The 27,457-nt window shown below is 44.2% G+C and overlaps 1 protein-coding gene and 1 pseudogene across 3 annotated transcripts in view; both read left to right on the top strand.

The window, feature by feature from the left end:
* The window catches only part of LOC308339385 (mitochondrial ornithine transporter 1-like), a 27,555-nt pseudogene extending 7,478 nt beyond the window's left edge, over window positions 1–20,077 (top strand). Inside the window, exons 3-7 of the transcript XR_013968489.1 lie at window positions 9,125–9,383; window positions 13,274–13,411; window positions 16,547–16,718; window positions 17,690–17,847; window positions 19,637–20,077. The product of XR_013968489.1 is annotated as a mitochondrial ornithine transporter 1-like (transcript). The remainder of the gene's footprint in view (window positions 1–9,124; window positions 9,384–13,273; window positions 13,412–16,546; window positions 16,719–17,689; window positions 17,848–19,636) is intronic.
* The window catches only part of LOC308339391 (phosphatidylinositol 3,4,5-trisphosphate 3-phosphatase TPTE2-like), a 24,172-nt gene continuing 16,373 nt past the window's right edge, over window positions 19,659–27,457 (top strand). For both annotated transcript variants that reach the window (XM_080797995.1, XM_080797994.1), the window contains exons 1-2: window positions 19,659–19,792; window positions 26,741–26,802. In XM_080797995.1, the coding sequence (XP_080654121.1) occupies window positions 26,755–26,802 (48 nt within the window). In that variant the 5' untranslated portion in view covers window positions 19,659–19,792; window positions 26,741–26,754. The remainder of the gene's footprint in view (window positions 19,793–26,740; window positions 26,803–27,457) is intronic.

The following is a 27,457-nucleotide window of genomic DNA, read 5'->3' as shown; positions in this document are numbered from 1 at the left end:
AAAATGTCTTTGTTTTACCTTCAAAATAAAATGCCACTTTGGCTGGATGTAGGATTCTAGGTTTAAAGGTTTTTCCCTGCAGAAATTTTACGTTACTGCCCCATTTACTTCTAGCATCCAGAGTGTCCAGTAAGTCTGCTGTCAGTCTGACTCTTGTTCCTTTGTAGGTTCACGCTCCTCTTTCTGGAAGACTTTATGATTTTTTTTTTTTATCCTTGGAATTCCCAGATTTCTAGGAGTCTCTTTTCATCAATCTTACCGAGTACTTGGTAAGCACTGACAGTCTCAAGACTTGAATTTTTCTTGGCACCTGGGTGGCTCAGTTGGTTAAGCAACTGCCTCTGGCTCAAGTCATGATCCTGGAGTCTTGGGATCAAGTCCCACATCCAGCTCCCTGCTCAGAGGGGGGTCTGCTTCTCCCTCTGACCCTCCCCCCTCTCATGCACACTCTCTCTCTCTCATAAATAAATACAATCTTAGAAAAAAAGACTTGAATCTTTCTTTAGCTCTGGGAAGTTTTCTTCAATTATTAATTATTTCCTCTGCTCCATTCCCTTTATTATCTTTTTCTGGAATTCCTGTCAAATGGATGTTGGAGCATCTGGATCTCTCCTCTATCTCTGGATCTTTCTTTATTATCTGTTTGGCCATTTGCATTGTAACCTTAGAACATTCTTCAAGTCGATCTTCTAGATCATTCCTCGTCTCTTCAAGTATGTTTCTTCTGCTACTCAGAGCATCTATGGAGTTCTTTATTTCCAAGACATCTGGATGATAATTTTTAATATTTCTAATCTTCTCTTTTATCTCTTTGAAGTTATTAAAATAATTCCACTTCTTCTAAAATTTTCTTCTCGTATATTATCTGTTCCTTTAGGTGTTGGCGCCTTTGTTTGCAGAGTTTTGTGTCTGTTTTCCTTCAAACTATGGTGATTCCTGATGGAGTACTCAAATTTGTACATAAATGCCTATTCTGCTTACCCGAACTTATCTCTAGTGACTTTGAGGGAGAGGCCAAACACAAGGTTAGACAGACTGTCCCAGTTCCTTGATTTATGAGCATATCAGTTTCCTCTTTTTTCTGGGGTCTTTGTTCCATCCAAGGTTTCACCAATTTTCATCTGAGTCCCAAGCCACATAATTTTAGGCAATTTCTTTAAGTCCATTTGAGGCCTCTCTTTTCTCAGTCTGGAAGGCAAGTCTTAACATGTTCTACTTCAGAGTCCTCTCCTTCGTCCCACGATAGAACTACTTCCATTTCCTACCCTGAACTTTCTTCCTCCTCTGGCTCAGAATCTTCTACTTCTTTAGTTACAATAATCTCCAAGGCATCTTTGGTCATTTCCTCAACTCCATGCTTCATATTTACCACAGTATGGCATTGGAAGATTGAATCCTTTCCTCACATAATTCCAAAGCCGTCTCTTCTCCCTTCTTCCCAGCCTTCAAGCCTCCTGCCTCCCTCCTCTGCCAGCCTCCTGCCTCCCTCCTCTTCTAACTCTGAGCCGTCTTCCTCTCAAGGGTTTGTTTTTCCTTCTACTCTGAAGATCCTTCCTCCTGAGTCTCTAAGTTCTTCACCTTCTCTGGCTCAGCAACCTTTACCTCTTTAACAAATAGCTCAAGCCATCACCAGTTTCCTCCCCAGTTCCATGTTTTGAGTTTACTAGTTTTATCTACTTTTTCTTGAATTTAAATCTTCCTCCTTTTTTTTTTTTTCCATTTTGTGGGAGTGTATCTTTCAGTAATTCTTTCATAAATGATTTCTGGCTGGTAAATTTGATGAGGCTTTACGTATCTGAAAAGGTCCTTCACCACCCTTAAGGCTTAAATGCTCATCTAACTGGATATAGAATTTAAATTCAAAATCACTTTCCCTTAGAATGTTGAAGACATTAACTCCATTGCTTACTAATATTCAGTGTTGCTGATGAAAAGTCTGCTGCCAATGCAGGTCTTGCTGCTTCATCTTCTCTGGAGGTTTGTAGAATATTCGCTTTATTCTTTAAATTGAGAGGGATTTTTTTTTCCCCGTCTTTGCTTTGACCAGTTCGTCCTCTGCAATGTCTCTGTTCTCTCCTGTTACTTCTGTAGGATGCTCTATCTCTGTGTCCATAAACTATTGCTTATGGTTTCTTCCCCACTTCCCATGACTTTGTGTTTTTGTGATTCATCATGGGACAACTCCTTACCTTGGTTTGTCTTGTATGCTTTAGCTTCATCTAATTTGCTAGTTACTTCTTTTCTTCTAAAAATCAAATTTTCAATATCCTCAACTATTTTAGAGTGTGCTTCTTCTATTTTCTTAATCCTGGTTTTTATGTGACTATATCTTTTATTTGTTTTATTTTATATGTTACTCCTTTTGGTACTAGAATTCTTTGGATTTTTCATTCTAAAATTTCCTTCAGGTCATATTTTAAAAAGAATTTTAAGTTATTTACTTGAAAGAGTGAATGAGCATGAGTGTGAGTGCAAACAGTGGGGGGAGAGGCAAAAGGGGCAGAGAGAGAGAGGGAGAAGCAGGCTCTCTGCTGAGCAGGGAGTCCGATGTAGGGTTGGATCCCAGGACCCTGAGGTTATGACCTGAGCTGAAGGCAGATGCTTAACTGAGCCACCCAGGCACCCCTCCTTCAGGTCATTTTTAAGAAATTTTCTTATCTTTTCAGCCACTAAGTCCAGATTTTCCATCAAGCCTTTAAACTTCATCATGATAACTACTGATGTGTCTCTGCATTTTCAGTCTAATACCTGAGCCATCTTCTGGTCAGTTTCTGTCGACCAAATTCTTTCCCCATGGTGATATTTTCCTATTTCTTTGTGAAAGTCTAGTAATTCCTTCCATCCTTCCTTCCTTCCTTTCTTTCAAGATTTTACTTTTAAGTAATCTTTTTATCCAATGTAGGGCTCAAACTCACAACCCTGGGATCCAGAGCTGCATGCTCTTCTGACAGCCAACCAGGCATGCCAAGTCTAGCAATTTCTGACTGTACATGAGCCATTGTTGATACGTATTCAAAACAGAAGTATTTTATTTTTCTGAAGAGTAATTTTTGTTTTTTCAGGCCCACTAAACTCTCCCAAACTAAAAACAATCTTAAAAATATCTATATGTATCTATATACATCTATATATACATATCATCCAGTGAGAGTCTTCACCTAGAAGGAAGTTATCTGCAGAGCAGGATTTGGTCTTCAGCACAGCTGTGTCTCAGTGCCTCGACAAGGGATCCAGCCTGAGGAGACACACACACACACACACACACACATGCATGCACGCACGCACGCACGCACGTGTGCCTAGTGCTTTGTAGTATATCTAGAAATCTGGGATTGCAATACCTCCATCTTTGTTGTTCTTTCTCAAGATTGCTTTGGCTACTCAAGAACATTTGTGCTTCCATACAAATTTTAGGATTATTTGTTCTGGTTCTTTGAAAAATGCTGGTGGTATTTTGGCAGGGATTGCATTGAATCCATTGATTTGAATCCATTGAACAATATTTGTTCTTCCAATTCATAATCATGGTACAATGTTCCATTTGTGTTGTCTTCAATCTCTTTCTCATTGCTGTATAAGTTGCAGAGAACAGGTCTTTAACCTCCTTGGTTAAGTTTATTCCTAAGTCTTTTATTCTTTTTGTTGCAATTATAAGTGGAATTGTCTTCTTAATTTCTTTTTCTGCTACTTTGTTATTAGTGTAAAAGAAATGCAGCAGATTTCTGTATATTTTTGTATCCTACAAATTACTTCATTTATCAGTATTTATTTATTTGACAGAGAGAGACGCGTGGCAAGAGAGGGAACACAGCAGGAGAATGGGAGGGGAAGAAGCAGGCTTCCTGCCGAGCAGGGAGCCTGATATGGGGCTCGATCCCAGGACCCTGGGGTCATGACCTGAGCCGAAGGCAGATGCTTAATGACTGAGACACCCAGGCACCCTCTTCATTTATCAGTTCTAATAGGTTTTTGTTTTGTTTTGTTTTGTTTTGTTTTTGTGAAGTCTTTAAAGTTTTCTTTATTTAAAGTAGACTCCTTGTCCACTGTGGTGCACAATGCGGTGCTTGAATTCATGACCATGAGAATAAGACCTGAGCTGATATCAAGAGTTGGATGCTTAACCAGCTGAGCCACCCAGGTGCCCCTAAGGTTTTCTATATGTACTATCATGTCCTGTGCAGATAGTGACTGCACGACTTCTTCCTTACCAATGTGAATGCCTTGTATTTCTCGTGGGATTGCTGTGGCTAGGACTTCTAGTACCATGTTAAATAAGTGGTGAATATGGACATCTCTGTCTTGTCTCTAATCATAGAGGGAAAACTGTCAGCTTTTCACCATTGAGTGTGATGTTAGCTGTGGGTTTATTATGCTGAGGTGTGTTCCCTCTAAACCTACTCTGCTGAAATCCATCCATTTCATGTTGTATTTTGTCAAATGCTTCTCTGTATTTGAGATGATCATATGGCTTTTATCCTCTTGCTAATTGGTGCATTCCACTGATCGATTTCAGAATATTGAAACCACTGTTGCATCCCTGGAATAAAGCCTGCTTGATCTTGCTGATGGATTTTTTTTTTCCTGTATTGTTGAATGCCATTTGCTGTTATTTTATTGAGGGGGATTTTTGCAACTGTGTTCATCAGAGATGTTAGCTTGTAATTTTTTTTGTACTATCTTCGCTTTTGAGGTCAGGGTAGTGCTGGCCTCCTAGAATGAATTTGGAAGTTTTCTATTTTTTTTTTTTTTTGGAATGGTTTTTGAAGGGTGTGTGTTTGATAGAATTCACCTGTGAATCCATCTAGTCCAATTTTGTTTGTTGGGAGGTTTTTGTTTTGTTTTGTTTTTTGATTACTGATTCAGTGTCATTACTAGTAATTGGTCTGTTCAAATTTTTTTCTTTTACTTTTTTTTTTTTCCTTTAGATTTTTTCTATGTACTTAGCATAAGCAGGGGGATCAGCAGACAGAGGGAGAGGGAGAAGCAGTCTCCCCACTGAGCAGGGAGCCCAATGAGGGGCTCGACCCAAGACCCTGGGACCATGACCTGAGCTATCCAGGTGCCTCTCTGTTAAAATTTTCTACTTGTGATTCTAGATGTTTCTGGGCATTTATCCATTGCATTTCTTGGAGGTTGTCTAATTTGTCAGCCTGTAATTTTTCATAATCTTATATGCTTTGTATTTTTGTGATGTCCGTTTTCTTTTCCATTATTTTTTAAAATCTTTTATGGTTTTTTGTCTTTCGTTATGTCTGTTCTGATCTTTATTTCCTTCTATTTTGGGGCTTTGCTTGTTCTTCTAGCTCTTTTCAGCATATGAAATTGAGATTTTTCTCATTTCTTAAGTTAGGCCTATATTGCTATAAATTTTCCTCCTAGAACTACTTTTGCTACATCTCCAAGATTTGGAGCTGTTGTGTTTTCGTTTTCATTTGTCTCCATGCATTTTTTTCATTTCCCCTTTGATTTCTTGGTTTACCCATTCAGTGTTTAGTAGCATCTTATTTAAATTCCGTGTATTTATGTTCTTTATGGGTTTTTTTTAATCTTGCGATTGATTTCTAGTTTCATTGTGTTGTGGTAAAAAAGAAGCTTGATATGATTTCAGTCTTCTTATATCAAATGAGATTTATTTTGTGGCCTAACATGTGATATATTCTGGAGAATGTTCCATGTGCATTTGACATGAATGTGTATTCTGTTTCTGAGTGGAATGTTCTATATGTATCTGTTATGTTCGTCTGGTCTAAAGTGTTGTTCAAAGCCACTGTTTCCTTGTTAATTTTCTGTCTGGGTGACCTATTGATGTATGCAGGGTATTAAAGTCCCCTACTGTAATTACTGTCAATTTATCCCTTTGTGTCTGTTAATTGCTTTATGTACTTAGGTTTCCTATATTGGTACATAGATATTTGTAACATCCTCTTGTTTTCTGGTTGGAACGATCCCTTTATCATTATGTAGTGCTCTTCTTTGTCTCTTGCTACAGTGTTTTACAGTCTATTTTATGTAAGTATTGCCACTCCAGCTTTTTTTTTTTTTTTCCTTTGCATGTTAAATGTTTTTCCAGCCCTTCACTTTCAGTGTATGTGAGTTTAGGTCTGAAGGGAGTCTCTTGTAGGCAGCATATAGATAGGTTTTGCTTTTGCTTTTGCTTTTTTTTTTTTAATCCAGTCACTCTGTCCTTTCTTTTTCCCTTTCCTTTGCTTCCTTCCCTCCTCTCTCTTTCTTTCTCTCTTTCTCTTTGTCTTTCTGTCTCTTTCTCTGTTTCTCTTTCTCTCTCTCTTTCTCTCTTCCTCTCCTCTCTCTCTCTTTCTTTCTCTTTCTCTCTGTCTTGTAAATGCCATGCCCAATGTGAGGCTTGAACTCATGAGCCCTAGATCAAGGGTTGCATTTTCTACTGACTGAGCCCCCCATCCCTTTATCTTTTGATTGGAGCATTTAATCCATCAAGGGCCTTTGACTATTGGAACATTTCGAAAATGATACGCCTCCCTGTGCAGTTAAACAGAACATTTATCAAGTGCCTCCATTGGGTTTGAGGTTCTCCGTTTTTGCATGGGTGGACAAGGTGGTCCTGGACCTTCTGGTGAAGGGTCTGCTGCTTGGTCATCCCCATTTTCACCACCGACGCCATCCCTGCCAGGTTAGATTTCCTTACCACCTTGTTATTTGCTGACTCAACTATTTTAAGCATAGAAAACCCACAACCCTGGCCCTGGTGAAGTAGAGAGTGCACCATGGTCTGAGCCCCTCTCCTGCAGGGCCTTTTGGGACACCTATGAAAGAATGCAGAACTATTTCCTTTTTTCAGTCAGGGAGAAGGAGATGATCAGAGGTCTATGCTTTGAGCAAGTGGAGAAATATTCCTCTAAGTTATTCATAGCTTCTGGGATACTTGATGGGTATCTGAGGACCTACTAGGTCTCAGTGGCTGGTGCTGGTGTTCCGAATCATCATCACCCACTTAAGGGGGGCCTGGACAGTATCGTTTGTGGTAAGTTACATGGGAGTCAGTTACCTCCATAGATGAGAGGAGGGAATTGTAGTTAGCATTTGAGCATGCACTAGCCTCCTGCCTTCTCACTGTTGGAAATGTAACTGTTACAGATATGCAACAAGTCCGTGTATTAGCAGCCTGTGATGTCCGAACTGTTGCAGGTGATTGGGTTAAACTATGGAAAGGTTCCAGTTAAAATTGCAGTGCTCTGAATGAAGTGGTTTATTCAGTTTATCTGCCTAAATTATGTACCCTCTTTAAAAATGCTGACATTCACCTCTTCTTTTGGAAGAATTGTTTTTATATACTTAGGGTCCTATTTTATTCCTAGAAGTACCTGAGAGAGAATAACTATAGTTGTAGTAGCGTCTTATTGAATAATGTTCCACTAATTCAGAACTGAAGATAATTTGGCAAGACAGAGTGGAAACGGATCATTACTCTCCTAGAGGAAGTGATCTCTCCTAGAAGAATGTAGGGATAGGATCCCAGATATACTTGCAATTGCTTAAAAGAAGAGCTCACAGTTTTCAGACTCCTTGAAAATGTTTATCTGCCAGTAATTCGTAGGAGTTATTCAAAACAGCCCCTCTCCTGTCTCTACTTTGCACAATTCAGTCAGAGTAACTATGTAATGTCAGTTATGATATCGCATAAAATCACATAAAATACTTATGTAAGCCTCCTCTTCAATTTTTTAAAAAAAGATCCTGAGGTGGGGGCAGGAGCAGAGGGGAAAGGATAAGCAGACCCCATGCGGAGCACTGAGCCCAATGCTGGGCTCAGTCTCACAACCCGGAGATCAGGACCTGAGCCCAAATCAAGAGTCTGATACTTGACCGGCTGAGCCATCCAGGGGCCCCAGCCTTCTCTTCAATTTTGATGACACTTTAAAAACCTAATCCAGGGGCGCCTGGGTGGCTCAGTGGGTTAAGCCTCTGCTTTCGGCTCAGGTCATGGTCTCAGCGTCCTGGGATCGAGCCCCGCATCGGGCTCTCTGCTCAGCGGGGAACCTGCTTCTCCCTCTTTCTCTCTGCCTGCCTCTCTGCCTACTTGTAATCTCTCTCTGTCAAATAAATAAATAAAATCTCTTATAAATAAATACATACATACCTAATCCAATAGTTAGGTTTCCTGACACAAACAGTGGACATCTGAGATGCAGGGACCTCTGAGGCCCCGGAAAGGTAGAAGCATTAACGAGTGGCATTTTCCAAATGCTGACCTAGTCCAGGATCCGGGGTTATGACAGGGTGGCCAGAGTTCATTCTTTTCCTTACATTCAGACTTTTTTATTGAGGTCCTCTACAGCAATTTAGATTTTGCTGTTTTCTAAACTCTTACAATGTAAAAGTGTAAAAATACACGATTGATGCTAAGCACGGTAGGATTCAATGTATTCTCCATAGGATGATTCCATAGGAATCATTAGTTGGTAGAATCCAGATGAAGATTTTCCGTGTGGTCAAATTTTAGCTCTTTAGGGATTAGCCAGACTCTTTGTCATCTTTGTCTGTTGCCTCTTTCCCTGTTTTTCTGATAGTCATCTGTGCTGCCGGGGATTAGGCAGAGAGGGGTGATTCACTCCTGCCGGACCTCTCCTCCCTCCCTTGATACGACTGCACGCACACAGAGTGACTGTTCTTCATGAACTGTTCACACAGCAGCTGTTATCTTCAGCCTTCTCGTCCATTTTTATTTAATCCTCGTGCAAACTGGATGGGGAACCAAGGCTCCGAAGTTAATATCGCTTGTCTAGACTCTCACAGCAGAGCCGGCCTTCGGGACCAAGTCCATCTGACCCCATTGCTGACACCTCCGAACACATGCCACCCCTGTGCGCCCTGCGGTCTTGTCTGTTGAACACGTGTCTGTCTCTCCCACCGAAGTTGGGCTCCTTCAGAGCTGGAGCTGGGTGCCAGGCACAGTGGGGACCCTTTGTTATTAACTGAGCTGGGCTTGGAGGTTTGGTTGCCGGGGGGTGGGAAGAGAGGTTGGAGTGAACTGTGACAGAAGAAAGCCCTGGGGTAGGGTGCTTCTCTCTCTCTCAATTTCTGTGGGTGTTTGCGGCTGCATTCTAAAGCAGAAGACTGGTGCTGGAGGAGACTTCTGTCCTGGTTTTAGGGGGCACAGCATGTGTACTGACCGGGCAGCCCTTTGACACCTTGAAAGTGAAGATGCAGACGTTCCCTGACCTGTACCGGGGCCTCACCGACTGCTGCCTGAAGACCTACTCCCAGGTGGGCTTCCGCGGCTTCTACAAGGGGACCAGCCCAGCGCTGATCGCCAACATCGCCGAGAACTCGGTCCTCTTCATGTGCTACGGCTTCTGCCAACAGGTGGTGCGGAAAGTGGTTGGATTGGAGAAGCAGGCCAGGCTGAGGTGAGTTGTGGGCACTAACACTTTCTTCCTTTGTTTAGAAAGACAACGTTGTTGCCCAGTCAAACTTTTTATGATACCTTATGGGAAGAGTGTTTCCTTTTCTAAAATAACCACTTTGTTTTTGATTGTGAAGTTGTCATGTAAAACTTGCAGAAGGCTGGTCAGTAATGCACCGTGGAGGAGGAGGTGCCCTTACGTGCTGGTGTTCTTCAGGAAGATGCTTGTCAGATGCCGCTGGTGGTACTGCTTCTCTTGTGGGCACGAGGGCTGGACGGGAGCCACAGGTGCAACTTGTGAGCGGAGCTTTGGGTTCCCCTTCATCGCAGTGCAGAGGACTGGAAGAAGCTGCCTGAGCCAGACAGGCTGGAGAGCAACTTGGAATTTTAGGAGGAGTTGGAAGCATCTGTGAAGATGCGGGTGGACTGACTCTTTGTCTGGCCAAGTCTGCCCAACGTTGGAATTCGGCTTGTGCTGTGTCCTCCCTTGCGTATTTATTTACATAGAGACTATAGAGGATTCAGGAACCACCAGGATGTGTAGCCCTCCCTTTTCTGAACATCGATTTATTTTAAATCATTTAAAATAGTATCAGGTTCTTATTTTAAATCATTTAAAATAGTATCAGGTTCATGGTTGGGCAGATAGCCGTATGGGTTGTTTCGGTAGGAATTGGAAACCCATTTGCAACTCCAGTCCCTCCCGACTGCAGGCCCCTTCTGTACGGAAGTGTTCCCTGGAGACACCTAGTGATCTCAAGGATGTGCCCTTTTGTAAGCAGGAGTTTTGTCTTCATGGATGGAACGTGTTTTTTAAAGGCTTGGGACTGGATGGATCGCCCAGGGAGATAGCATCTGTAGAGGGCTGTGCATGGATTCCAGGACCTTCCGGCACAGAAGGGGTCATGAAGAGGAGGAGGAAGTCAAGAAATAAGCAGGAGAGAAACCAGGAGAGTGTGGGATCTCATGCTAGAGACTGACAGAAAGAACACTGTAGCGACTGTCACTCTTCCTGCTAGAGGGCTTTCTCTGGGACAAGATGGGAAGTTTAGGTCCCCTGCGACATTCCCAGAGGAGGATGCCTTATGGAGAAGATGGAGGTAGGAAGCAGCCACATGAGGTCCTGGGAGGAAGTCCTACAGCCAAGAAGCCATTCTTACCATCCGTACCCTCCTCTCCGGTCCTGGTGAGGCGGGAGGGAGCTGCGTCTTCATCCCACAGAACGGTGTTTGCTTATTACCTGGCGGGGAAAGACCACCTTAGAGTTGATGGAGCCTGGGGCACCCACACCTGTCCTGTTTTGTTCATCCCTCCTCATGCTCCTGTGAGAGCAGCAGAGCCCCTGCTGTTCTGTTTTAAAGCTGGGGACTCCGACTTGCAGATACTGGCTTAGGATCCTATTACTTGAGCTCATAACTGAGCGCAGGACCCAAAGCCGTGTCTTCTGAGTCCCCGTCCAGTACTCTTGCCGTAAGACCAGAGTTGGGGCTCTGGACTGTGGTAGGGGTCAGGTCTAGAGGAAGGCGTGGTCAGTAGAGGCAATGCAAGGAAAGCACTGCTTGGAAGAGCCTGCCGTGAATTTCAGCAATGGTACCGTAAATATTTGCCTGTCCTTGGCTTGAATGCCACCCCGAGAAGAGTTCTCCTTTGACCTTTGTCTGCATGGGATCTTAACACAGCAGGAGGGTTCAGGTACATGTTTGTTGAATGGGTGATAAACAGCCGATTCTTACCAAATCCCTTCCTGTGCCCGCTGCGGTTTCAGTTCTGGGTCTAATGCCTCTCCCGCAGGTGCAGCCTGGGGCCCCGCGTGCCTCACTGGGCGCCCAGGTAGGGGAGAGGACTCAAAGTCCACTGCAAGTGTACTTTGGCCTTGCTGCACTGGAACAGCATGCTCATACTCAGGCAGCCGACTCTTAGGCTGAAGGGCTTCCACACTGATTGATGCCATCTTTGTTCCCGTAAACCGGGCTGTTCTGGCTACTGGTCAGCAAACTGATGAAGGGTGCCCGAGGGAAACGAAGCCTGGATCTGCAGGCTGGCCGAAAGACTGCAGAAACCACTTTAAGCTTTGGTCTTCACAATCCGCTGAGTAGCTGTGAACCATGTTGGACAGTTTCCATTCGAGAATCATACCCGATTCTCTGAAATGAGAAGCAAGTCTGGAATGCGAGCAGGGTCTCCCTCCTAGAAGAAAGCCTCGCTCCCCACCAACTCTTCTGGGAACAGGCAGGCTTGGGCCCCGCCCTCCGTCTGTCCATGGCACCGATGCCAGGACACCACGGAACAGAAGGTTGGGGCTGAGATTGGAGGCGGCCCTTGATTTTATATTCCTGTCTGACCTCCGTTTAGGTGACTGTTTAACGGGACCCCGGACAGTCGCATGTGCTCGGTCTGTTAGGCCTTTGCTCACCGTTTGGGGAAAACTTGTGAGGGGATCTCAGTAGCCAGGGGAGGGGGTCACCTCACGGGGGTGTGGCGTCCTGGTGGTTAGGTGACGGCAGGCTGCTGGCTTGAACAGGTGAGAGTCAGGGAGCGAGTTGTCTTGTGAGCAGCTCACTCTTCCTGCCCAGTCCCGGGTGCCAGCAGAGCTCTGGTGACCGAACACTCCCGAGCTGGAAGGGATCTTATTTTCTGACCCTTGTGAACGCTCAAGAGAATTCCTGACAATTACTTTCTCAGACTTTTCCCCGTATTTTTGAACTCTGATGGGACCTCGCTTTCACAGCCCTGCTGGTGACTATGGCTGGTGGTACCAGACCCTCCTATGGTGAAACGAATGCTTCTTGTGTTTACGTGCATTTGTTTCTCCGTTTACATTCCCGATGTAGCCATTTTACCTCCAGTCCTCGAGCTTGCTGACCCCCTCCTTCACCCCCCTCCTCCACCATCCTCCTCCACCATCCTCGCTCCTGCTGCCCTCTGTGGCTGAGGTCAGGAGGTCATCAGCGGAACTGGGAAATCTTTTTTGCAATGAGCAGCTTTTTGGTTAAAGATTTATTCTGGGCTTTCATGTGCAACAGTTACTTTGTACATGTGGTTGTTCCAGGTTGGATTTGAGGCGTGCAGGGATGGCCCCGGAACCTTGCTGTATGAAGCTTAGTGGCAGATACGCCGAAGTAGCGGTGATGGTGTGTCTTTGGGGTGGTGGGAGTTTGGGTAATTTTTTTCCTCCCTCTTTTTTTTTTTTTTTTTTTAAATATATCACTGTGTCTTAGTTCTGGCCGCTGTAACAAAATACCATCAACTGGATGGCTTAAACAAACATTTGTTTCTCACAGTTTTGAAAACTGGAAAGCCCAAGATCATGGTACTGGTTGATTTGATGTCTGGTGAGGGCCTATTTCCTGGTTTACAGAGGGACACCTTCTTGCTATGTCCTCAAAGGGTGGAGAGAGAGAGCGGTGGCCTCTTATAAGGACACTGATTGCATCATGGGGGGTTCTACCCTCACGACCTCACTAAACCTAATCACCTCCCAGAAGTCCGCTCCGAATACCATCACATTGGGGGATTATGGCTTCTGCATAGAGCCCTAGGGGTGGGGGATACATTCCGTGCGTGTCGCCATGACTATGACTAATAAAAGGAGCTGGATCTTGCAGTCAGGCAGACCCAGGTCTGAATCCTAGCATTGTCACGTAGTAGTGGTGTGACTTCAGGTACATTAGGTATTCTATGCACGGTTTTTCCACATGAAAATTGGGGTGTCGGTATCGGTGTTGGCCTCCCAGGGCTGGGGTCCTTCGATGAAACCGCACGTGCGAGTTCCCAGTGGGCACTCGGGAAAGTGTTCCTCTCCTTTGATCCTTGCTCTCCCTTACCAGCCGAGTGCTTTGCGTGGGGAGTGCTGAATGAATGAGTGACTGACTCCCGTTGCTGGTTTCCTTCCAGTGATCTGCAGAATGCAGCGGCGGGTTCCTTCGCCTCTGCCTTTGCGGCCCTGGTGCTCTGCCCCACTGAGCTCGTCAAGTGCCGGCTGCAGACCATGTATGAGATGGAGTCGTCAGGGAAGATCGCCAGAAGCCACAAGTAAGTGCTGTTCCGGCCCAGACGTTGGGTCTCTCGTTGCCTTGGTGCATTGAGTATTTGTCAGTTTTATATTCTACTAAAACTCAGTAGCAGAGAAAGAGATTTATCTACTCCAAAGTACTGTGTTTTTAGAACTCTTTCCCCTACCAGTCAGAGGGGGACCTCCTAAATGAACTTTCAGAGGGCGGGACCCACTCCTGCTCCCACAACAGACCACTGTCTGCAGATGTTTCACACCTGGGAGGTGGAGAGGCCGAGAGCTCCTCTCACTCTTGGCTCATTGAGTGCATGAGGCAGCGTCCCCGGTTGTGCTGGAGGCACACAGCAGACAGCTTTGAAACTGTGTCTGAGAGCTGAGCCTTCAGAAATGCCAACTTGGGTTCCAAGATGAATATTTGGTGCCCGTTCCCAGGTTTCATGTGAGCTGATCAGCCCAGATCCCAGGGTCACTCTCTTACCTCCCTCCCTCACCCTTCTCACGTACCCACAGAGAGCCTGGCTTCTGAACACTCCTCAGAGCCCTTGTGAGCTACTCTGCAGCCATCAGAATGCTCTCCCCCTCAGTTCTGCAAACAGATTCTAGTTACATGAGTGTGTGTCATACACAGTGTGATTTATTGTCTTTATTAATCTCAACATTTGCTTATTTATCTTGACATCTGGCTGACTAAAGCTCTTTGTCACTGTGGTTGACTCAGTTTGAAAATCTGACCGGAAAAATCAGATTAATTGACCATTTACAGAAGTAGTCTCCTCCCAGGGAGGGTGGGGTTTCTGATAGAGTTCTATATCCTGCCCTCTGGAGATTCTTTACAACCAATTTGAAGCTATTATTTACAGCCTAGAGGTCCAAAAGCATAAGTGTTTGAAACTTTTTATTGAAATATGCTGTATACCCAGAAATCATAATTGGGGGTTCTAATAGTCACTAAACAAACACTTTCATAACCAATGCCCAGATTCAGAGGTAGAACAGGAACAGAACCCAGAAAGCTGCTCTCATGTCCCTTAGGAGTAGTTTAAGGTATTTTTTTTAATTTAAATTTTTTATTTAAATTCAATTTTGTTAACATATAATGTATTATTAGTTCCAGGGTAGGATTTAGTGATTCATCACTTAAATACAACACCCCGTGCTCGTTACATCAAGCATCCTCCTTAATGCCCGTCACCAATTACCTCATCCCCCCCCCACCTCTCCTCCAGCAACCTTCAGTTGGTTTCCTAAGGTTTTGTTTTTTTTTTTTTAAGATATTATTTATTTATTTGACAGACAGAGATCATAAGTAGGCAGAAAGGCAGGCAGAAACAGAGAGGGAAGCAGACGTGGGGCTTGATCCCAGGACCCTGGGATCATGACCTGAGCCGAAGGCAGAGGCTTTAACCCACTGAGCCACCCAGGCGCCCCTTCCTAAGGTATTTTTAAAGAAAGTAATTGTTGGCTCCAAAAACTTAAGCGAATGGACACCTTGCACAAAGGTAAGTATCGGTTGACAATATTTTAGGTGTGGCTATATACTCCTGGCCTACACAGGGTTATATGGTACCTTAGGGTTAAGACTTGGTTCAGAAGGCAGGCCAGTCATGTTGAGTCGGATCACTGCGTTACATTCCCATTATAGAATGGGAGCTGAGTTGTAGGGAGGACCTAGATAATGAGTGATGCCTGATGAAGCCTTCTGAAATGCTTTTGATTACCGGGGGGTTTGATTCTTCACTGGTCCAAGCAAGGTCACCTGCTGAGAGCACAGTGAAGAGAAAGGGGTTCCCTAAAACACACCAAAGATGTGGTTTCTGCTGCTGTTTTCCTGGCAGATAAGGCCTGCCATGGTGCGCACCGTCAGGAAGAGGGGTCTAGACAGAAAGGATCCTGCATTACTGCTGCTCCAGGGCTCTGATCAGCCTGAAATAGAAATTCTTGCCTACTTACTTTCTAAGAACTAAATCCTTGGTGCTTCTTGCCCTGTAGCGTTTCTAAGAATTTCCTCTGTCTTGCCTTCAAGTAACATCTACTCCCTTACTCCCTCGCTGCACTAACACAAAGCAAAAAGACCGTAAGCACTTGAACAGATTCCTTCTATACCCACCCGTTCAAAAGAAAGGTAGAGGAGGGTAGGCACTGAGGGAGGTAGAGGAGTGGGCAAATACGAGGGCATTTTATTCTTGCTGAGCTTGTACAGCTCCTTATTGTAATTTCTCTTATTCATTGTTGGACAAAAGTGGGTATTGGCTCTTTTTACATCTTGGATAATATCCAGAATGTATGAATGCACTTTTTTTTTCAATGAACTAAAAAGTGAATTTGTTTATTGAGGGCAAGTGGATGCAAGCAATATGAAAATCAGAGCTTGTCTGGCTTTCCCTGACTTTTCTTTCTCCGCCTGTCAGATGGGGGTTGGATTTTATTGGTACGTGTTCTGAGGGTCCCGATCTGCACCTGGAATCCTTTATACAGGGGGAAGCTGTGGGGCAGATTCCTGAAGACCACCTCCCCCGACCACCCTTGGGGAGAACGGTCATCGGGCAGGAGTTGGCTCGGTAGCACCTACTTCTTTTCCCTTGTTTCTTGTGTACCATCAGATAGACCTTGCCTGCGATGGTGAGCCTTGCAACTAGCAAAAAGCAGCTCTAGGAACCCGCCCTGCCATGTTGGCACTGGTCTAGGTCCTTCATTGTTTTGTCCACAGTCAGAGGAGGTCTATCTGATTTTCCAGAAATCCAGGGTACTCCTTCTCCAGGAGTGTTCTCAGGGCTTCCTTTGCTGAGTGGCACACTTGGGAAATGTGAACATGGTTCCATTTGAGACGGGGTTCTGGCGTGGTCTGCTGAAATCTTGGCTGGAGGCACGGTGGCCACACACAGCTCTCTATGAATACACACTTTAATGATATTTCCTTGCTGTTGGATAGTTCAGGTGAGAACAGCTGTCCTAAAATAATAGGATCTGTGCTTCTCTGAGATTTCCTCCCTGCAGAGGCCTCATTTTCAGAATTTGGGTCCCTGGGTTTCTAGAATCAGCCATTCCCTGCCTGCCTAGGGTTGAGCCAGGTCTGCGACTGGGGTGGGAGTGCCAGCCTCGCCCCCCAGTCCCCCCCATTTCCCCGGCCCTAAGCACAGCTCCCTGTCTCCCTGCAGCACAGTCTTGGTCCGCGGTGAAGAGCGTCCTCAGGAAGGACGGCCCCTTGGGCTTCTACCACGGCCTCTCCAGCACCTTACTCCACCGAGAGGTGCCCGGCTATTTCTTCTTTGGCGGCTACGAGCTGAGCAGGTCGTTTTTTGCATCAGGGAGCTCGAAGGACGAGCTAGGAAAGCATTTGGCTGGGCTGGGCTGGGCCGCGCCCCACAGGGGCCTTCTTTTTACAGAGGCTGTGGGGGTCTGCTGGGCACTGAGGTTTCTGGAGGCTTGGAAAGGACCTAGGCACCTTCCTCTGGGTGCACTCATGTCCTCACCATGGGGGTGAAGCTGTGCATCCCAGACTTCTTTACTGGAATAACATTTTGGGGGAGAATATAGAAATTACTTTCCTGTGGGAACTCTTCAATAAAGGGGTAAATCACCTGTGAAGCATTTTGCAATAAGCATACAATTTGGTAATAAATCTTGAGAGTGTTTCCAGAGGACTGAAAAGCGTCATTCTTTCTAGGTTGTCCTGTGTAGCTGCCTGACGCAATCACGTCAATGTTTGGCTTGCATGAATGATTACTTGTTTCTTCTCAAACACATCACTTCAGTGTTTTGGACTTATTCTGGGGTTAGGCAAGCTCCCAGGCTTAACTATCACGTTCAATAAGACAACTTTGGCTTTCATGGTAAAGGAAGAATCAGGGCTGTGGGGCATTAAAATAATGAAATACTGCAGACTGAGAGGGTTGGAAAAAACGTGACCCGTGTTTCAGTGGCCTCTGTTCTCATTCCCCATGGGGTGGAGGGCGGGTTGCCATGTTGCTGGGGGCCTGCTGGTTCTTGTGAGGGCCAGTCCTTTGGAGGGCAGGCCAGGAGGGACACGGCGCCACAGTGACCAGCACTGATATGGTCCTGTGATGAGGGGCAGACCCAGAGAGCCACATGGGATCTTGTGTCCTCTGAGCAGGGAGCCCAAAGGGGGCTCGATCCCTGAGATCATGACCTGAGCTGAAGGCAGATGCCTTACTGACTGAGCCACACGTGCCCCAAGTGTCAGCATTTTTATTTGCATCTACCTGCACCCACTACCACCTTGACCTCTGGAAATGCTGTCCTTGAGACAAAAATGCTATTGGCTGCTTTCCTCCCCTAGGCCCTGTCCCTTTGATGTTAAGCGGTGGAGTTGGTGGGATCTGCCTCTGGCTTGCTGTTTACCCAGTGGATTGCGTCAAGTCCAGAATTCAAGTTCTTTCCATGTCCGGAAAACAGGCAGGATTTATCGGAACCTTTATAAGCATTGTGAAAAATGAAGGTGAGTCTGCTCATTGCAGAAATGGAGTGGGTTTGTATAGACCAGTCATTTTGCTGTAACCCTTGTGGAGGTCGATCACGTGTGTGTGGTAGCTCTCTTCCCCTGCCTCCTGTCCTTTTTCTAGCGCCCCTTCCTTAGCTTACTTCCATTCTCAAGAATGTTTAATGTCGTTGTTCCTCACTTCTGGGCCAGGATTCTTTGTTCTAAATAGCCCAGAGGGAACTTTAAAACTCCAGATTGTGCCTCAGGGGACAAATGCTTGGAAGTCAGCGCCCCTTGTTTTATAGAATATAGATAGTATCAGAAAACCATCTCTAACAGAACCACTAAAGGATTTAAAAGAACGTGCTGCAAGTCCCTAATGCTAAGACTTCCTGAAGGGGATTGGCTCTGAATTTTGAGAGTTCACGTAGGAGTATAAAGAGACAATTGAGCCTGAAAGCCTTCACCAGCTCTTTGAGGATGAAAGCGAGACCGAGTCCTTTTATGGCTTTGAAGAAGCTGACCTAGATCTGATGGAGATTTGAGTGTTAGCATCACGAGTGGGTGTGGAGTGGGGGTGGGAAAGTGTGAAGGGGAGGGTAGAGGGACTTAGGGAAAGGGGGATATGCCAGGTCGGGTATCTGGTTTATATTTTTTAATTTTATGCCACCACTCCCCCCAATATTGACTCTGTTTCCCTGTGGATTTGTGGATTATTAGGAATACCAGTAGTGATCCCATCTGAGCCAAGGAGCTGGCCCATTGGTCATTCACTTCTGCTAAAAACAGGTTTTCGTGACCTTTTTTTTTTTTTTAATTAAAATCACTGTGTTTGATATTTTTCTGACAAAATCAAGAAAAAGAAAAAAAATTATTCGTGGACGAATGTTAAATTTTTTGTTTCCCCTTTTACCTCAACTGTATCATAGTACATCTGGGTTTTTTTGTTTGTTTTACTGTGTGGCAATGTCTTTGGGCATGATGCTATCCAACCATTGTCAATGTGAGAACATTTCTGAAGATGGGAAAGACAAAAATATGTAGCTCACAAACTGGTTTATTATATATATGGATAAAAAAAAAACAAACCTTTTTTCATTGTGGTCTTAACACTTTAATGTAAAAATGAAAATGAAAAAAAAAAAAAAGATTTTCTAGGTGATGATTGTATAAAGCCAGCATCGTGCCTCTGGTGAGTAGAGACCTTTCCTTTCAGCATCCACTCTACATCTTCCACCTCGGGATATGAACTTCTCGGGCTTGATTTTGCGAGAGAGCGGTCACAGGGTGTGGAAACGGTTCAGTTCGTACTCCAGAGTTGCATAAAACTTCATAGTTTGACAGAGTACTTACTACTTACGCCTCCCTCATCCACTTGGATCTTTGTAACAGTCTGGGCAGTGCCAGCTGTAGACACAGGACTGTGCTTTTGGCCCGGTGTCCTGTGGTCCTTGCCCTCCCAGGTGACACTGTGAGGCTGTTGCCCTCCTGTGGCCCTGGGGCTGCTTCTCTCTGCCCAGGTGAGGCCTCCGCTCTGCCCGGTCCATGTACCGGGAGCGAGCCCGGGATTCGTGTGTGGTACCTGAGCGTCCCCCAAGATTTGCTGGAAGACTGGATGCCTGGCCTCGTTGCCATTAGCCTCTTTCCTTCCCATTAGTCCAGGGAAACCTGGACAGAAGCCCTTCCATCCCTCGTTGGCATTCAGTGTGTTGTCTGGATCTGTAGGTGTCCAGCCCTGGGCTCTGCGGCTTCACAGGGTCTCTCTGAGAAGAGGCGTCTCAGTCTTTGATCACTTCTTGTCTTCTAGGAATAACGGCCTTATATTCTGGACTGAAACCCACAATGATCCGAGCGTTCCCTGCCAATGGGGCTCTCTTTCTGGCCTACGAATACAGCAGGAAGCTGATGATGAGCCAGTTCGAAGCCCACTGAAGCGTCCTGGCGAACCGAGGTCCAAGTCTAGGCATGTGACCACTACAGTTCATCTCGGGGTTTCACGGAGTACAAGACCAATGGGGAATTATTTTGGTTTCATCGGAGTTCTGTTTTTTTGGTCTTTCCTTATTCTACTCTGAATCTTAAACTTTGTGAAAAGGGGCTCTATTTTATCCTATTAATTTCTGCCCATAATCGTACTGAAATCAAACTAAGTTGCTGCTCTTGTCCTTGGTGGGACATTTAGGGCGAGCTGCCGGCCTTGCACAGGATCTGAAAGGCTAAATATAGTTCTTTCGGGACTTTGCATAAACCTGTACGTGTCCATGCAGCTTGGATGGTTACATGTTAGTAAGGCATCATTTGCTTCCATGTTTAATTCTCAGATCTCACCAGAAAACCTCTGAGGTAACCGTGTTTCATGAAGATGGCTGTGAATGATTCCTTACTCTAGATGTAGGCTCTCTTTTAGAACCTTAGTACATGCACTATCCTAAGTGGCTGAAGTTAAGTTTTCCTATGGTGCTTGACAACTGAACTATCCATGTAGATTTTGTAGAGGAGAACATACCTGCAAACTGGTGTGGCTTCCATGTTCACGATTTAAGTTAGGAGTCAACCTCTTGGATTTTCCCAAGATGTTCTACCACTAAAATAGTGCCATTCACTTCCTAGGTGGGATCATCTTGTGCCCCTGACACATTGTCAGGGGTGGTGAGAGCAACATGCCCCTCACCTGTGCCAGCTCCCCTTCTCTCCCAAAGAACTCCCCCTCTGCTGGGCCTTAGGTTGAGGGGAGGGGGCCCTGCTTCTGTGCTTTGTGAAGGCCCATGACCGACAGCAGGCCTGCTTCTTCCGTCTCTGGGTCCTGGCCTGGGTAGGATTCCAGATTATTACTTTGGACCCTCTATGGCCTGCTGATCCACTTTGGACCACTCACTGCCTCCACCGATCAGAAACCCTTCCCGGGAGCAGAGTGCTAAAGCCAAGGGAAGCCCTTGTTCCCTGGCTGGTGCCTGAAGGACAGTGCTCGTGGGCAAGGTCCTCTTTCTGATGGAACTGGACAGAACCTAGGACTTGTCCTCCACAGTGAGTGATGTTGGGGCTGACTCTCTTGTTTAAGTTTATCTCGGGATTGGTAACTGCCATGTTTCTTATTGGGTTGGAGCCTTTTACATTTGGTGTTGGCAATCCGTGGATTTTCAGGATTGTATATAGGGGGCGACTTTATAAAGCAATGAAACAAGCCAAGTAATTTTATTAAGCTATGCCATATGAATGCACTAACCACCACCACAAAACTCCAGGTCTCCTGGTGTAAGAGCGTCCCTTCTCATCCCCACTTAGGCAAGCCTCATCATACCATGCTGCTCCAAGACCAGCAAGGGCTCTCTCAGAAACAAGTGGTCTTAAGCAGGCTGACGCTGCTAACATCTGTCCCGTGTGTGTCTGTCCTTGTTGCCACAGTGTACCCCTCGAGTGAAACCTCTGGTTTCCTGAAGCTTTTACTTCTCTGCAGAGGCTGTGCTAACTCTAGCCACGTGCCAGAAGCCAGAGGGTCGGGACAGTGGGCAGCTGCTCTTTCTATATACTGCAGTTGTGAAAGTTGGACCACCAGCAGCATTCTTCTTCTGCCTGGTTGTGTGGATGGGGTTGATGTAGCAGGGAACTGTTCTATTTTTTAAAAATAGCTAAATTTCCTATTACGTTTTGGATAATTCTATTCCAGGGTAGTCAGATCTATTCTGAAAAACCAGTATCATTCTGATGTACCATGATTAAGATTCTCGAGTTGTTCAAGGAAGTATTTATGTCAGGTTGTAAGGAGGCAAGCCCGTAAATTCTCTTTATGTGAGCAAAAGCACAAGAGTGTGGCAACTCAGTGGCCAGGAATTTTGATGCATCTTGGAGGGTTAGGGAAGAGAAACCGTAACTATAATCTCCTTTCAAAAAGCAAGTCTTGAAAATTGGGGCTTTCTTCCTTAGTGCCAGCTAAGTATCTACCGTGACCCCCCCCCCCCGTCCATTTACCTAAGCTTATGGCTGCATGCATTTTCAAGGGAACAGTACAAACTGTTTAGCGGCAACATGTGTTTCTGTAACACGAATTATAGCAAGTAATGTAGTCAGAGCTTTTTTTTTTTTTTTCCTTAAAGATTTTACTTATTTATTTGACAGACAGAGATCACAAGTAGGCAGAGAGGCAGGCAGAGAGAGGAAGGAAAGCAGGCTCCCTGCTGAGCAGAAAGCCCGATGTGGGGCTGGATGCCAGGAGCCTGGGATCATGACCTGAGCTGAAGGCAGTGGCTTAACCCACTGAGCCACCCAGGTGTCCCTCAGAGCTTTTTCTAAAAAGCCTTTAGATGGGCTACTGCACTGCTAGCTGAGACCCTTTGAGGGCTATTTGGAGGGAAAAAGAGCAACTGCATTCAGGCCATGTTCGTAAATAAGGACATTTTATTTATATAATATATAAATACATAAATAATGACGTTAAGGTACTTGGAATAAAATAGCATCCAGCAACGAAGTGAATGGGATTCCCTGTGGACACTGGACTAAGCAGTGTTTATAGTGAAAAGATGATCTTCACAGAGTTCCCTAAATTTAAATGAAGTTGGCTGGGAGCAGAGTCTGTGTCAGGGGGTGTATTTTAAAATAATCTAGATTTCTCTAGGCAGACGTTTCCTTTGACTTCACGGTGACGTTACAAAGAGAAAGAATCTACTGTAACGTCTGCTTATGTTTACCCAGATTCTCTTGTCCTCCAAGGACTGCGTGTGTAATTGAAGCTTGTATCACAAGCTCTGCGGGGACTGCTTATAGGAACAGTCCTATGGGCTCCAACCTTGTTCTGGTGCCAATCGGAGGTTTGTTAAATAGCTTAGAAATGACCTCTTTAATCTGACATTACAAATGTGAAAGCAGGGACTACTTACCCCAAAATACATAATAAACCTCACACCAACATTGTGAGGAATCATTTTAAATGTTATTTTGATATGAAAGTTCTTTTGAAACTTTTTTAAAAATTTATTTATTTATTTTAATAAACATATAATGTATTTTTATCCCCAGGGGTACGGGTCTGTGAATCGCCAGGTTTACACATTTCGCAGCACTCATCATAGCCCATACCCTCCCCAATGTCCATATCCCCACCACCCTCTCCGTTCCCCCCTCCCCCCAGCAACCCTCAGTCTGTTTTTTGAGATTGAGTCTTTTATGGTTTGTCTCCCTCCCGATCCCATCTTCTTTCATTTTTTCTTTTCCTACCTGCCCCCAACCCCCCCACATTGCATCTCCACTTCCTCATATCAAAGAGATCGTATGATAGTTGTCTTTCTCCGATTGGCTTATTTCGCTAAGCATAATACCCTCTAGTCCCATCCACATCGTCGCAAATGGCAAGATTTCATGTCTTTTGATGGCTGCATAGTATTCCATTGTGTATATGTACCACCTCTTCTTTATCCATTCATCTGTTGATGGACATCTAGGTTCTTTCCATGGTTTGGCTATTGTGGACATTGCTGCTATAAACGTTTGGGTGCATGTGCTCCTTCGGAGCACCACGTTTGTATCTTTAGGATATATACCCAGTAGTGCAATCGCTGGGTCATAGGGTAGCTCTATTTTCAGTTTTTTGAGGAACCTCCACACTCTTTTCCAGAGTGGTTGCACCAGCTTGCATTCCCACCAGCAGTGTAGGAGGGTTCCCCCTCTCTCCCCATCCTCGCCAGCATTGCATTTCTTGACTTGTTAATTTTCGCCATTCTGACTGGTGTGAGGTGGTATCTCCTTGTGGTTTTGATTTGTATTTCCCTGATGCCGAGTGATGTGGAGCATTTTTTCATGTGTCTGTTGGCCATCTGGATATCTTCTTTGCAGAAATGTCTGTTCATGTCCTCTGCCCATTTCTTGATTGGATTATTTGTTCTTTGGGTGTTGAGTTGGATAAGCTCTTTATAGATTTTGGATACTAGCCCTTTATCTGATATGTCGTTTGCAAATATCTTCTCCCATTCTGTCAGTTGTCTTTTGGTTTTGTGAACTGTTTCCTTTGCTGTGCAAAAGCTTTTGATCTTGATGAAATCCCAATAGTTCATTTTTGCCCTTGCTTCTGTTGCCTTTGGCGATGTTCCTAGGAAGAAGTTGCTGCGGTTGAAGTCGAAGAGGTTGCTGCCTGCATTCTCCTCAAGGATTTGGATGGATTCCTTTCTCACATTGAGGTCCTTCATCCATTTTGAGTCTATTTTCGTGTGTGGTGTAAGGAAATGGTCCAATTTCATGTTTCTGCATGTGGCTGTCCATTTTCCCAGCACCACTTGTTGAAGAGGCTGTCTTTTATCCATTGGACATTCCTTCCTGCTTTGTTGAAGATTAGTTGACCGTAGAGTTGAGGGCCTATTTCTGGGCTCTCTATTCTGTACCATTGATCTATATGTCTGTTTTTGTGCCAGTACCATACTGTCTTGATGATGACAGCTTTGTAATAGAGCTTGAAGTCTGGAATTGTGATGCCACCGACTTTGGCTTTCTTTTTCAATATTCCTTTAGCTATTCGAGGTCTTTTCTGGTTCCATATAAATTTTAGGATTATTTGTTCTACTGTTCTATTTGTTCTGTTGTTCTATTTCTTTAAAAAAAATGGATGGGATTTTGATAGGGATTGCATTAAATGTGTAGAATAGACATTTTCACAATATTTGTTCTTCCAATCCATGAGCATGGAATATTTTTCCATTTCTTTGTGTCTTCCTCAATTTCTTTCATGAGTACTTTATAGTTTTCTGAGTATAGATTCTTTGCCTCTTTGGTTAGATTTATTCCTAGGTATCTTATGGTTTTGGGTGCAATTGTAAATGGGACTGACTCCTCAATTTCTCTTTCTTCTGTCTTTTTGTTAGTGTAAAGAAATGCGGCGGATTTCCGTGCATTGACTTTATATCCTGCCACGTTACTGAATTCCTGTACAAGTTCTAGCAGTTTTGGAGTGGAGCCTTTTGGGTTTTCCACATATAGTATCATATCATCTGCAAAGAGTGATAGTTTGACTTTTTCTTTGCCAATTTGGATGCCTTTAATTTCTTTTTGTTGCCTGATTGCTGAGGCTAGGACTTCTAGTACTATGCTGAACAGCAGTGGTGATAACGGACATCCTTGCCGTGTTCCTGACCTTAGCAGAAAAGCTTTCAGTTTTTCTCCATTGAGAATGATATTTGCAGTGGGTTTTTCATAGATGGCTTTGATAATATTGAGGTATGTGCCCTCGATCCCTACACTTTGAAGAGTTTTAATCAGGAAGGGATGCTGCACTTTGTCAAATGCTTTTTCAGCCCCTATAAAAGTTGGGTATTCATCCTTTCTGATGAGGCATTATATTCCTTTATATATACGAACCATATCTTCTTTATCCATTCGTCCTTTGTAGGGCATCTTGGTTCTTTCCACAGTTTGGCGACTGTGAGCATTGCTGCTATGAACATTGGGGTACAGATGGCCCTTCTTTTCACTCCATCTGTATCTTTGGGGTAAATACCCAGGAGTGCAATTGCAGGTCATAGGGTAGCTCTATTTTTAATTTCTTCAGGAATCTCCACACTGTTTTCCAAATCCTTATGTTTTAAATTAAGATAAATGACTGAAGGTAAGTATGTATCTTTTTATGCTTCCCTGCCGTACTTGATTTGATTGGATGATAGGATATGTACTGTGTCTGTGACTGTACACAGCCACAAGGACAGGGAATCTGCAAAAGTGTTTTTCAGATGGGAAAATACCAGTTATAGAGACCCAAGGATGGCCTCCAGACAGAACTGAAATGTTAACAGTCTTTACCACTGGGAGCAGGGTTGGTAATAGTCAGGATTTCCTTTAGCAAGAAGCCTTTATGTATCACAGCATGAGGTGGTAAAAAGTCTTCTTTGGAAGTACTTGGCTTAGAATTTTTTCCAAACTATGGGTTGTAAAATAAGTTTAGTTGTTCATTGAAAAAGAAAAAGAATAGGAAGTAGTATATATCTAAAGTTAAAAGGGTAAGCTTGAAATTACACAAAGTAAGTTCAGCATACACTGGCTAAGACAAAAGCTACAGATAACTGTAGAAATAAAAGACACACTGTATTTTTTAAATCAAATTTTGTATAGCAGGGCAAAAATATAATTTAGAGTAAAACATAAATTTTGAGGATGAAATAACATGCAATCACGGGTTTGCTTTAAAATGCTAGAGGGAGTGCCTGGGTCACTCAGTTGCTTAAGTGTCTGACTCTTGATCTCAGCTCAGATCTTGATCTCAGGGTCATGGGTTCAAGCCCTCCACTGGGCTCTGTGCTGGGTGTGGAGCATACTTACAAAAAGTTTAAAAAGTGAAATGCTGTGGTAGAAGAGAGGAAGAAAAACATGGAAGGAAGGAAGAGGAGCGAACAAGGACAACAATATAATATACTCTGGGAAACAGATATATGGGGTTTGTTATACTGTTCTGTTTACCTTCATGTATGTTTCATAACACACTTAAAGACTCAAAAATAGAAAGAAAAAATGGGTGTTATAAATGCTATGTCATGTTTTGGGTTCTGATCACGTTTTGTCTTTTATAGGTACTTTTATTTATGTTAGTTGGAAAAACAGGGTGTGTAATTAGTTCTTAACTGGTAAGTAGCTCTTTAGCTCTAAGGTCCTAGAGGAGACCTCACTGGCTCTGCCTGTCACTGCAGTCCCCAGCAGCGGGGATTCAAGAACAGTATACACGTGCGCACGTGCCTTTGTGCACACGGGACAGAATTCTAGATACAACCTCAGAGCAAAGAAACAGCTTTGGCTATTCCTGAATTGAAATCTTTTGAACAAGCACTTTCAGAGGAAAAGAAAATCGATCCCAAATGAGCTCTTTGAATATTTCTGACAGCATCTTTATGCCAAGTACTGCCATGAACAGGTTGTTCGTGGACTAACTTCTTTTCTTTTGCAGGAAGAACTGGAACGATGATTTGTGCCTACCTTATTGCCAGTGGAATATTTACAACTGCAGAGGTAGGAAAGATGTTACTACAGATGATCTTGTGCTGATTGAATCTGATAGTTCTGAAGCCTCACTGGTAGGATGTTAAGATGGTTCTTTGAGTCGTGGTACTTAATGAAGTTGTAATTAGAGATCCACTTATTAGAAAGCCTCATTTTGATATGTCCTTGTGTATTTTTTTTTCCAAAATTTTCTTTACATTCTAGTTAGTTAATATACCATATTTCCTAGTTTAATTTGCACTGGTTAGTAACTGACCTAGGTGCCTCTTAGTCTGGGCCAGGGCTAGGGTGAGGTCAGTGAGAAACTCCCCTCAGGCACAAAATTTAAGGGAATGCCAAAATTTTCAGTAGTTTCAGTAATTTTCAGTAATCAAATGCACTATGTTTTAAACTCAAGATTAATGGAAAAAAATCCATGATGTCTACAGTAATACCAACATTTTAAATAAAGGTAGGGTCTAATAGGGACAGGATTAAGGAGGGAGGGGGTAAAGTCAACCTGTCCAAGTGTAAAACAACTCCACAGTCACAATGCCTCCTACTCAGGAGTAGGAGTAGGAGTAGTAGCTCAGTTGCTCCCAGCCCCATTCTTATGCCCCTAGTTAGGGGACGGTCTCCTTCCTCACAAGAATAATATCAAGATTGGTTTGGTAGGTTCTCCAAA

This window comes from Martes martes (genome assembly GCF_963455335.1).
Source record: "Martes martes genome assembly, chromosome: 3".
Classification (NCBI taxonomy): domain Eukaryota; kingdom Metazoa; phylum Chordata; class Mammalia; order Carnivora; family Mustelidae; genus Martes; species Martes martes.
Note: the sequence above shows the minus strand (reverse complement) of the source record. Positions and strands in the feature narration are given on the sequence as shown.